The sequence below is a fragment of the Cetorhinus maximus genome, chromosome 14 (assembly GCF_964194155.1).
Source record: "Cetorhinus maximus chromosome 14, sCetMax3.hap1.1, whole genome shotgun sequence".
Taxonomy (NCBI): Eukaryota; Metazoa; Chordata; class Chondrichthyes; order Lamniformes; family Cetorhinidae; genus Cetorhinus; species Cetorhinus maximus.
Genome location: NC_135892.1, coordinates 24689270 through 24701350, shown reverse-complemented (window position 1 = coordinate 24701350; position 12081 = coordinate 24689270). Strand labels below are relative to the sequence as shown.

Sequence of the window (12081 nt, the reverse complement as noted above, 5' to 3'; positions counted from 1 at the left end):
GGGGAGAGGGGAATAGGGACCTAGACCCAAATGAGTTGTCCAGAATAATTCCTATACTCCCAAGATATGTCTGTGCATAAAGATTGTGTACATGGATCTAACTTTGTATGTTATTTTATCCTGAGCAATGCTTTCCCAACTTCACTGGCCCCATCCTCTCTGCACTATATTGACATACTCTAATATGGAGGGAACAGGTGTTTAACATTAAAATCACTGGCCTGAGAAAAAAAACACTTGATTAGCAGCAGATCTACAAAGTATTTCACGATAACTTGAGTGAGTTATTTGAAAGTACTTACCTGGCAGGGGACAGACCATGAGCATGGTTCTGCCAGGGCATGGTCGTGAAGCCAATGCTATGACCAATCGAGCCCCATACCATGGGGTATCAAACACCGTCCGAGTCACGGTCAAGGACAGCGAAGGAGGAGCACCTATGGATCGGTGATGAGGCATCCTGCCAAATAACTTTGACAGTCTGCTCAGGGAACCATCAAACATGATCGACCATCTCCTTTTCCCACAGGGCCTCTAGGATGATATGTACAGACTCGCCTGGTGGACTTGTGGTCAAAGGTGTTTTTCGTCATAAACTTTTCCACAAAGGAGGAGGACATGCCTATCTACGCAATGGAGCCAGCCAGGGCGGGATTGCCAGGTGCAGGCTCTTGACAGGAACTAGCCCGCAACCTTTAAGGCAATCTCAAAAATCATACAGCCAAGGAACGACGTCAGGGATCACAGAATCGGGACCCACCTGCTATTTTTAAAGGCTTCAAGAGTTATCACAATTCGGTGAAAAGTTCAGCGGGGGGTTAACTCTGTTTTTTGCTCCACTGATGCTACCAGACCTAATGAGTATTTCTACCACTTTATTTTTTTTTCCCAGATTTCCAATCTCTGCAGTGCCTTAAATAAAAAGAGAAAATGCGGGAAAAACTCAGCAGATCCGGCAACATCTGTGGAGAGAGAAACAGAGTTAACGTTTCAAGGCTGTATGACTCCTCTCTGCAGTACCTTGCTCTCCTCTTCCTCTGGAAGTTGCTGTCGCTCACTACTCCAGACTTTGGGCTTCCTTTCCCTCACTTTTCATGGGAGCTTGCACAAAGAGTTTGAGGGAAGCAATGATAACGTCTTGAGCAGCACAGTACCCACAGTCTACAACTTCTCCTTCCCTGGGACGTGGTCAGGTAGGCCCTGCCCACTTATTTGCATAACTAGAATGCTGTGTGATATGTCAACAGTTATTCCTCTTTCTGTAGGACATTGGTGATTTTTAGTTAATTGTTTTTATTAAAATCTATATCAAGTAAACTGGTCGTTCTCTGGTATCAATGTTGACAGGCAATAGTTTACTTAGTGTGATGTTAAAGTGCTAAGGGCGTGGTGGGTAGAGAGAAGTGGCGCCATGAAAATTAGTACACTCTGGTTTTTCTTCAGATGGTATAAATCTTTCGCCAGCGAAAATGGCGACCAAGCGAAATGATCTGCTCACCCTCGTCGCTTATGAGGATGATTCCGACTCGGAAACTGATACGGAGACCGCCACGAAAGGAGGGCTGGTGTCTGCTGCATATGGCGATGATGATATCAGCAGAATGGAGCAGGCAGATGAGCTTGGGGAAGAGGACGAGAGCAGCAGTCCACTGGAAGGTGAAGATTCAGAAACAGAGCTGCTGGAGGCAGATGGTTTAAAAGACATCCTCGACGTGCAGAAGAAGAATCCGCAGGAACTGGTTGCTTCGTTTTCAGAAAAAGTGAGGAACATGTCGCCTGATGACATCAAACTGCCTCCCGAGCCCATGGGGAGGTGCTCCAATCAATTACAGGAGAAAATTCAGAAGCTGTACGACCGAAAGCTGAGTGAAGGCCTTGACATGAACAACATCATTCAGAGAAAAAAGGAGTTCCGCAACCCCAGCATTTATGAAAAACTCATTCAGTTCTGTGGCATTGTTGAACACGGTACAAACTACCCAAAGGACATGTTTGACCCCCATGGATGGTCAGAGGACTCGTACTATGAGGCATTAGCCAAGGCCCAGAAAATAGAAATGGACAAAATAGAGAAAGTCAAGAAGGAGCGAGCAAAGATTGAATTTGTGACCAGAACAAAAACAGGAACCAACACCAGTTCTGGCACAGCCACCACAACCACAGCAAGCACGACCGTGGCAGATTCCCAGAAAAGGAAGAGGAAATGGGACTCTGCAGTGCCTGCGACGACAATAGCTCAGCCGACAATCATTACCACCACCGCTACGCTACCAGGGGTCGTCACGGTAACCACCAGTGCCAGCGGGGCAAAAACCACGGTCATTTCCGCTGTGGGGACCATTGTGAAGAACGCCAAGCAATGAGCTCATGTCGAGAGTACTGTCTCTGGGTGGCCGCTGAGGTTAAGCCCTCATGGGCCAGGTTTACATTCTAGAACTTTCTTTTTCCTACTTACTGCTACCGATTCTCATCTCTACAGCTGGCTCACAGACAGGTTGGAAGAGTCCTTTACTGCCCAATTTAGGGTCCTTCATGTCCCATATACGGTCAACCTAAAAAAACATTACGCCTCCTTGATGAGTGGGGAACGGCGGCTGCAATTTCAATACTGAAGGGCTCTAAACTGGACATATAGTGACCTGTAACTTACCCTGTAAATTGGCTAGCTGGAGGAGATTGAGGGGTGGAATGGGTTGGGTGGGCAAGATGGGGAGAGGGTGGAGATAGGGAAGGGGGAAGGTGAGGCAACAGGGCAGCTGGTGATCACAGGTCTGGAAATCAAGCCTACATGTCTGGATATTGATGCTGCTTTCTGTCTGTCTCATGCTGTAACCTGTTGCACTTGTGCTATAAACAGTGACTGAGTGAACGCACGCTGCACACTTATGTATGATTGTAATGAAGCATTGTAAACTGCCGGCAGTGTAGAAGCACAAATAAAAGATTTTTACTTTCATGTTTTAAAAAAAAGGCTTTTACTAAACAACAAATACAGTGCCCACAATCCATTCTACAACATCAACTTCCTGCGGGAAGCGGCCACATAGGCCCCGCCCTCTCATTTACATAACTATAATGCTGTGCGAACGATTAATAGTTATTCGTCTTTTTAAAGGCTACTACCGTTTTTTAGTTGATTGTTTTTATAAAACTCCATGTCAGTTATATTGGTCTTTCTCTAGTGTCGGAGTTGACTGTCGGTGCGTTGGTTCAGTATGATGTTAAAGAGCTAAGTGCGTGGTGGGTTGAGAGTTGGGTTGGTCGATAGCTTAGTATGCTCTGGTTTCTCTTCAGATCGTATAAATCTTTCGCCTTTTACTAAAGATTTCCGTGGAGAGGAGTGCTCAGAGTTTAAATTAATTTTTTAGTGGGGCTGTCTTACGAACCAAAAGAAAGATTGATCTTATTACGGGTATTATTATTTGCTGAGGGAGCGTTTCTTTCGGAGCTTTCTCCAATACTATGCATTATGACTGGCTTTTAGAGTGCTCTGCGTGTGCTTGGCGTTTGCGTGATGGGCCAAAGGGTCTTTTTTTTCTCATGTAAATGCTTCAATGAGATTATTGCAAGTTCTATTTATGCCTACCAGTCATGAATACAGGGGAGAGGGGAATAGGGACCTAGACCCAAATGAGTTGTCCAAAATAATTCCTATACTCCCAAGATATGTCTGTGCATAAAGATTGTGTACATGGATCTAACTTTGTATGTTATTTTATCCTGAGCAATGCTTTCCCAACTTCACTGGCCCCATCCTCTCTGCACTATATTGACATACTCTAATATGGAGGGAACAGGTGTTTAACATTAAAATCACTGGCCTGAGAAAAAAAACACTTGATTAGCAGCAGATCTACAAAGTATTTCACGATAACTTGAGTGAGTTATTTGAAAGTACTTACCTGGCAGGGGACAGACCATGAGCATGGTTCTGCCAGGGCATGGTCGTGAAGACAATGCTATGACCAATCGAGCCCCATACCATGGGGTATCAAACACCGTCCGAGTCACGGTCAAGGACAGCGAAGGAGGAGCACCTATGGATCGGTGATGAGGCATCCTGCCAAATAACTTTGACAGTCTGCTCAGGGAACCATCAAACATGATCGACCATCTCCTTTTCCCACAGGGCCTCTAGGATGATATGTACAGACTCGCCTGGTGGACTTGTGGTCAAAGGTGTTTTTCGTCATAAACTTTTCCACAAAGGAGGAGGACATGCCTATCTACGCAATGGAGCCAGCCAGGGCGGGATTGCCAGGTGCAGGCTTTTGACAGGAACTAGCCCGCAACCTTTAAGGCAATCTCAAAAATCATACAGCCAAGGAACGACGTCAGGGATCACAGAATCGGGACCCACCTGCTATTTTTAAAGGCTTCAAGAGTTATCACAATTCGGTGAAAAGTTCAGCGGGGGGTTAACTCTGTTTTTTGCTCCACTGATGCTACCAGACCTAATGAGTATTTCTACCACTTTATTTTTTTTTCCCAGATTTCCAATCTCTGCAGTGCCTTAAATAAAAAGAGAAAATGCGGGAAAAACTCAGCAGATCCGGCAACATCTGTGGAGAGAGAAACAGAGTTAACGTTTCAAGGCTGTATGACTCCTCTCTGCAGTACCTTGCTCTCCTCTTCCTCTGGAAGTTGCTGTCGCTCACTACTCCAGACTTTGGGCTTCCTTTCCCTCACTTTTCATGGGAGCTTGCACAAAGAGTTTGAGGGAAGCAATGATAACGTCTTGAGCAGCACAGTACCCACAGTCTACAACTTCTCCTTCCCTGGGACGTGGTCAGGTAGGCCCTGCCCACTTATTTGCATAACTAGAATGCTGTGTGATATGTCAACAGTTATTCCTCTTTCTGTAGGACATTGGTGATTTTTAGTTAATTGTTTTTATTAAAATCTATATCAAGTAAACTGGTCGTTCTCTGGTATCAATGTTGACAGGCAATAGTTTACTTAGTGTGATGTTAAAGTGCTAAGGGCGTGGTGGGTAGAGAGAAGTGGCGCCATGAAAATTAGTACACTCTGGTTTTTCTTCAGATGGTATAAATCTTTCGCCAGCGAAAATGGCGACCAAGCGAAATGATCTGCTCACCCTCGTCGCTTATGAGGATGATTCCGACTCGGAAACTGATACGGAGACCGCCACGAAAGGAGGGCTGGTGTCTGCTGCATATGGCGATGATGATATCAGCAGAATGGAGCAGGCAGATGAGCTTGGGGAAGAGGACGAGAGCAGCAGTCCACTGGAAGGTGAAGATTCAGAAACAGAGCTGCTGGAGGCAGATGGTTTAAAAGACATCCTCGACGTGCAGAAGAAGAATCCGCAGGAACTGGTTGCTTCGTTTTCAGAAAAAGTGAAGAACATGTCGCCTGATGACATCAAACTGCCTCCCGAGCCCATGGGGAGGTGCTCCAATCAATTACAGGAGAAAATTCAGAAGCTGTACGACCGAAAGCTGAGTGAAGGCCTTGACATGAACAACATCATTCAGAGAAAAAAGGAGTTCCGCAACCCCAGCATTTATGAAAAACTCATTCAGTTCTGTGGCATTGTTGAACACGGTACAAACTACCCAAAGGACATGTTTGACCCCCATGGATGGTCAGAGGACTCGTACTATGAGGCATTAGCCAAGGCCCAGAAAATAGAAATGGACAAAATAGAGAAAGTCAAGAAGGAGCGAGCAAAGATTGAATTTGTGACCAGAACAAAAACAGGAACCAACACCAGTTCTGGCACAGCCACCACAACCACAGCAAGCACGACCGTGGCAGATTCCCAGAAAAGGAAGAGGAAATGGGACTCTGCAGTGCCTGCGACGACAATAGCTCAGCCGACAATCATTACCACCACCGCTACGCTACCAGGGGTCGTCACGGTAACCACCAGTGCCAGCGGGGCAAAAACCACGGTCATTTCCGCTGTGGGGACCATTGTGAAGAAATCCAAGCAATGAGCTCATGTCGAGAGTACTGTCTCTGGGTGGCCGCTGAGGTTAAGCCCTCATGGGCCAGGTTTACATTCTAGAACTTTCTTTTTCCTACTTACTGCTACCGATTCTCATCTCTACAGCTGGCTCACAGACAGGTTGGAAGAGTCCTTTACTGCCCAATTTAGGGTCCTTCATGTCCCATATACGGTCAACCTAAAAAAACATTACGCCTCCTTGATGAGTGGGGAACGGCGGCTGCAATTTCAATACTGAAGGGCTCTAAACTGGACATATAGTGACCTGTAACTTACCCTGTAAATTGGCTAGCTGGAGGAGATTGAGGGGTGGAATGGGTTGGGTGGGCAAGATGGGGAGAGGGTGGAGATAGGGAAGGGGGAAGGTGAGGCAACAGGGCAGCTGGTGATCACAGGTCTGGAAATCAAGCCTACATGTCTGGATATTGATGCTGCTTTCTGTCTGTCTCATGCTGTAACCTGTTGCACTTGTGCTATAAACAGTGACTGAGTGAACGCACGCTGCACACTTATGTATGATTGTAATGAAGCATTGTAAACTGCCGGCAGTGTAGAAGCACAAATAAAAGATTTTTACTTTCATGTTTTAAAAAAAAGGCTTTTACTAAACAACAAATACAGTGCCCACAATCCATTCTACAACATCAACTTCCTGCGGGAAGCGGCCACATAGGCCCCGCCCTCTCATTTACATAACTATAATGCTGTGCGAACGATTAATAGTTATTCGTCTTTTTAAAGGCTACTACCGTTTTTTAGTTGATTGTTTTTATAAAACTCCATGTCAGTTATATTGGTCTTTCTCTAGTGTCGGAGTTGACTGTCGGTGCGTTGGTTCAGTATGATGTTAAAGAGCTAAGTGCGTGGTGGGTTGAGAGTTGGGTTGGTCCATAGCTTAGTATGCTCTGGTTTCTCTTCAGATCGTATAAATCTTTCGCCTTTTACTAAAGATTTCCGTGGAGAGGAGTGCTCAGAGTTTAAATTAATTTTTTAGTGGTCCTGCTTTAGTGGGGCTGTCTTACGAACCAAAAGAAAGATTGATCTTATTACGGGTATTATTATTTGCTGAGGGAGCGTTTCTTTCGGAGCTTTCTCCAATACTATGCATTATGACTGGCTTTTAGAGTGCTCTGCGTGTGCTTGGCGTTTGCGTGATGGGCCAAAGGGTCTTTTTTTTCTCATGTAAATGCTTCAATGAGATTATTGCAAGTTCTATTTATGCCTACCAGTCATGAATACAGGGGAGAGGGGAATAGGGACCTAGACCCAAATGAATTGTCCAAAATAATTCCTATACTCCCAAGATATGTCTGTGCATAAAGATTGTGTACATGGATCTAACTTTGTATGTTATTTTATCCTGAGCAATGCTTTCCCAACTTCACTGGCCCCATCCTCTCTGCACTATATTGACATACTCTAATATGGAGGGAACAGGTGTTTAACATTAAAATCACTGGCCTGAGAAAAAAAACACTTGATTAGCAGCAGATCTACAAAGTATTTCACGATAACTTGAGTGAGTTATTTGAAAGTACTTACCTGGCAGGGGACAGACCATGAGCATGGTTCTGCCAGGGCATGGTCGTGAAGACAATGCTATGACCAATCGAGCCCCATACCATGGGGTATCAAACACCGTCCGAGTCACGGTCAAGGACAGCGAAGGAGGAGCACCTATGGATCGGTGATGAGGCATCCTGCCAAATAACTTTGACAGTCTGCTCAGGGAACCATCAAACATGATCGACCATCTCCTTTTCCCACAGGGCCTCTAGGATGATATGTACAGACTCGCCTGGTGGACTTGTGGTCAAAGGTGTTTTTCGTCATAAACTTTTCCACAAGGGAGGAGGACATGCCTATCTACGCAATGGAGCCAGCCAGGGCGGGAGTGCCAGGTGCAGGCTTTTGACAGGAACTAGCCCGCAACCTTTAAGGCAATCTCAAAAATCATACAGCCAAGGAACGACGTCAGGGATCACAGAATCGGGACCCACCTGCTATTTTTAAAGGCTTCAAGAGTTATCACAATTCGGTGAAAAGTTCAGCGGGGGGTTAACTCTGTTTTTTGCTCCACTGATGCTACCAGACCTAATGAGTATTTCTACCACTTTATTTTTTTTTTCCAGATTTCCAATCACTGCAGTGCCTTAAATAAAAAGAGAAAATGCTGGAAAAACTCAGCAGATTCGGCAACATCTGTGGAGAGAGAAACAGAGTTAACGTTTCAAGGCTGTATGACTCCTCTCTGCAGTACCTTGCTCTCCTCTTCCTCTGGAAGTTGCTGTCGCTCACTACTCCAGACTTTGGGCTTCCTTTCCCTCACTTTTCATGGGAGCTTGCACAAAGAGTTTGAGGGAAGCAATGATAACGTCTTGAGCAGCACAGTACCCACAGTCTACAACTTCTCCTTCCCTGGGACGTGGTCAGGTAGGCCCTGCCCACATATTTGCATAACTAGAATGCTGTGTGATATGTCAACAGTTATTCCTCTTTCTGTAGGACATTGGTGATTTTTAGTTAATTGTTTTTATTAAAATCTATATCAAGTAAACTGGTCGTTCTCTGGTATCAATGTTGACAGGCAATAGTTTACTTAGTGTGATGTTAAAGTGCTAAGGGCGTGGTGGGTAGAGAGAAGTGGCGCCATGAAAATTAGTACACTCTGGTTTTTCTTCAGATGGTATAAATCTTTCGCCAGCGAAAATGGCGACCAAGCGAAATGATCTGCTCACCCTCGTCGCTTATGAGGATGATTCCGACTCGGAAACTGATACGGAGACCGCCACGAAAGGAGGGCTGGTGTCTGCTGCATATGGCGATGATGATATCAGCAGAATGGAGCAGGCAGATGAGCTTGGGGAAGAGGACGAGAGCAGCAGTCCACTGGAAGGTGAAGATTCAGAAACAGAGCTGCTGGAGGCAGATGGTTTAAAAGACATCCTCGACGTGCAGAAGAAGAATCCGCAGGAACTGGTTGCTTCGTTTTCAGAAAAAGTGAGGAACATGTCGCCTGATGACATCAAACTGCCTCCCGAGCCCATGGGGAGGTGCTCCAATCAATTACAGGAGAAAATTCAGAAGCTGTACGACCGAAAGCTGAATGAAGGCCTTGACATGAACAACATCAGTCAGAGAAAAAAGGAGTTCCGCAACCCCAGCATTTATGAAAAACTCATTCAGTTCTGTGGCATTGTTGAACACGGTACAAACTACCCAAAGGACATGTTTGACCCCCATGGATGGTCAGAGGACTCGTACTATGAGGCATTAGCCAAGGCCCAGAAAATAGAAATGGACAAAATAGAGAAAGTCAAGAAGGAGCGAGCAAAGATTGAATTTGTGACCAGAACAAAAACAGGAACCAACACCAGTTCTGGCACAGCCACCACAACCACAGCAAGCACGACCGTGGCAGATTCCCAGAAAAGGAAGAGGAAATGGGACTCTGCAGTGCCTGCGACGACAATAGCTCAGCCGACAATCATTACCACCACCGCTACGCTACCAGGGGTCGTCACGGTAACCACCAGTGCCAGCGGGGCAAAAACCACGGTCATTTCCGCTGTGGGGACCATTGTGAAGAACGCCAAGCAATGAGCTCATGTCGAGAGTACTGTCTCTGGGTGGCCGCTGAGGTTAAGCCCTCATGGGCCAGGTTTACATTCTAGAACTTTCTTTTTCCTACTTACTGCTACCGATTCTCAGCTCTACAGCTGGCTCACAAACAGGTTGGAAGAGTCCTTTACTACCCAATTTAGGGTCCTTCATGTCCCATATACGGTCAGCCTAAAAAAACATTACGCCTCCTTGATGAGTGGGGAACGGCGGCTGCAATTTCAATACTGAAGGGCTCTAAACTGGACATATAGTGACCTGTAACTTACCCTGTAAATTGGCTAGCTGGAGGAGATTGAGGGGTGGAATGGGTTGGGTGGGCAAGATGGGGAGAGGGTGGAGATAGGGAAGGGGGAAGGTGAGGCAACAGAGCAGCTGGTGATCACAGGTCTGGAAATCAAGCCTACATGTCTGGATATTGATGCTGCTTTCTGTCTGTCACATGCTGTAACCTGTTGCACTTGTGCTATAAACAGTGACTGAGTGAACGCACGCTGCACACTTATGTATGATTGTAATGAAGCATTGTAAACTGCCGGCAGTGTAGAAGCACAAATAAAAGATTTTTACTTTCATGTTTTAAAAAAAAGGCTTTTACCAAACAACAAATACAGTGCCCACAATCCATTCTACAACATCAACTTCCTGCGGGAAGCGGCCACATAGGCCCCGCCCTCTCATTTACATAACTATAATGCTGTGCGAACGATTAATAGTTATTCGTCTTTTTAAAGGCTACTACCGTTTTTTAGTTGATTGTTTTTATAAAACTCCATGTCAGTTATATTGGTCTTTCTCTAGTGTCGGAGTTGACTGTCGGTGCGTTGGTTCAGTATGATGTTAAAGAGCTAAGTGCGTGGTGGGTTGAGAGTTGGGTTGGTCGATAGCTTAGTATGCTCTGGTTTCTCTTCAGATCGTATAAATCTTTCGCCTTTTACTAAAGATTTCCGTGGAGAGGAGTGCTCAGAGTTTAAATTAATTTTTTAGTGGTCCTGCTTTAGTGGGGCTGTCTTACGAACCAAAAGAAAGATTGATCTTATTACGGGTATTATTATTTGCTGAGGGAGCGTTTCTTTCGGAGCTTTCTCCAATACTATGCATTATGACTGGCTTTTAGAGTGCTCTGCGTGTGCTTGGCGTTTGCGTGATGGGCCAAAGGGTCTTTTTTTTCTCATGTAAATGCTTCAATGAGATTATTGCAAGTTCTATTTATGCCTACCAGTCATGAATACAGGGGAGAGGGGAATAGGGACCTAGACCCAAATGAGTTGTCCAAAATAATTCCTATACTCCCAAGATATGTCTGTGCATAAAGATTGTGTACATGGATCTAACTTTGTATGTTATTTTATCCTGAGCAATGCTTTCCCAACTTCACTGGCCCCATCCTCTCTGCACTATATTGACATACTCTAATATGGAGGGAACAGGTGTTTAACATTAAAATCACTGGCCTGAGAAAAAAAACACTTGATTAGCAGCAGATCTACAAAGTATTTCACGATAACTTGAGTGAGTTATTTGAAAGTACTTACCTGGCAGGGGACAGACCATGAGCATGGTTCTGCCAGGGCATGGTCGTGAAGACAATGCTATGACCAATCGAGCCCCATACCATGGGGTATCAAACACCGTCCGAGTCACGGTCAAGGACAGCGAAGGAGGAGCACCTATGGATCGGTGATGAGGCATCCTGCCAAATAACTTTGACAGTCTGCTCAGGGAACCATCAAACATGATCGACCATCTCCTTTTCCCACAGGGCCTCTAGGATGATATGTACAGACTCGCCTGGTGGACTTGAGGTCAAAGGTGTTTTTCGTCATAAACTTTTCCACAAAGGAGGAGGACATGCCTATCTACGCAATGGAGCCAGCCAGGGCGGGATTGCCAGGTGCAGGCTCTTGACAGGAACTAGCCCGCAACCTTTAAGGCAATCTCAAAAATCATACAGCCAAGGAACGACGTCAGGGACCACAGAATCGGGACCCACCTGCTATTTTTAAAGGCTTCAAGAGTTATCACAATTCGGTGAAAAGTTCAGCGGGGGGTTAACTCTGTTTTTTGCTCCACTGATGCTACCAGACCTAATGAGTATTTCTACCACTTTATTTTTTTTTTCCAGATTTCCAATCTCTGCAGTGCCTTAAATAAAAAGAGAAAATGCGGGAAAAACTCAGCAGATCCGGCAACATCTGTGGAGAGAGAAACAGAGTTAACGTTTCAAGGCTGTATGACTCCTCTCTGCAGTACCTTGCTCTCCTCTTCCTCTGGAAGTTGCTGTCGCTCACTACTCCAGACTTTGGGCTTCCTTTCCCTCACTTTTCATGGGAGCTTGCACAAAGAGTTTGAGGGAAGCAATGATAACGTCTTGAGCAGCACAGTACCCACAGTCTACAACTTCTCCTTCCCTGGGACGTGGTCAGGTAGGCCCTGCCCACATATTTGCATAACTAGAATGCTGTGTGATATGTCAACAGTTATTC

General features: G+C 45.5%; 1 protein-coding gene, 3 non-coding genes and 2 pseudogenes across 4 annotated transcripts; all 6 read left to right on the top strand.

Moving 5' to 3' along the window:
• Positions 1–1469: 1469 nt before the first annotated feature.
• Positions 1470–2363, top strand: LOC144690042 (SAP30-binding protein pseudogene; annotated as a pseudogene).
• A 911-nt stretch (positions 2364–3274) lies between these two features.
• Positions 3275–3389, top strand: LOC144690201 (U5 spliceosomal RNA). Its single transcript, XR_013578803.1, has one exon. It is a non-coding gene; the product is annotated as a U5 spliceosomal RNA (small nuclear RNA).
• A 1680-nt stretch (positions 3390–5069) lies between these two features.
• Positions 5070–5963, top strand: LOC144690041 (SAP30-binding protein-like). The gene is made up of 2 exons (XM_078557558.1): positions 5070–5312; positions 5433–5963. The coding sequence occupies exons 1-2, from the start codon at positions 5070–5072 to the stop codon at positions 5961–5963; spliced, it is 774 nt and encodes a 257-aa protein (XP_078413684.1).
• A 911-nt stretch (positions 5964–6874) lies between these two features.
• On the top strand, positions 6875–6989 carry LOC144690192 (U5 spliceosomal RNA). Its single transcript, XR_013578794.1, has one exon. It is a non-coding gene; the product is annotated as a U5 spliceosomal RNA (small nuclear RNA).
• A 1694-nt stretch (positions 6990–8683) lies between these two features.
• Positions 8684–9577, top strand: LOC144690040 (SAP30-binding protein pseudogene; annotated as a pseudogene).
• A 911-nt stretch (positions 9578–10488) lies between these two features.
• LOC144690190 (U5 spliceosomal RNA) lies at positions 10489–10603 on the top strand. The gene has a single exon (XR_013578792.1). It is a non-coding gene; the product is annotated as a U5 spliceosomal RNA (small nuclear RNA).
• The last annotated feature ends 1478 nt before the right edge of the window (positions 10604–12081 follow it).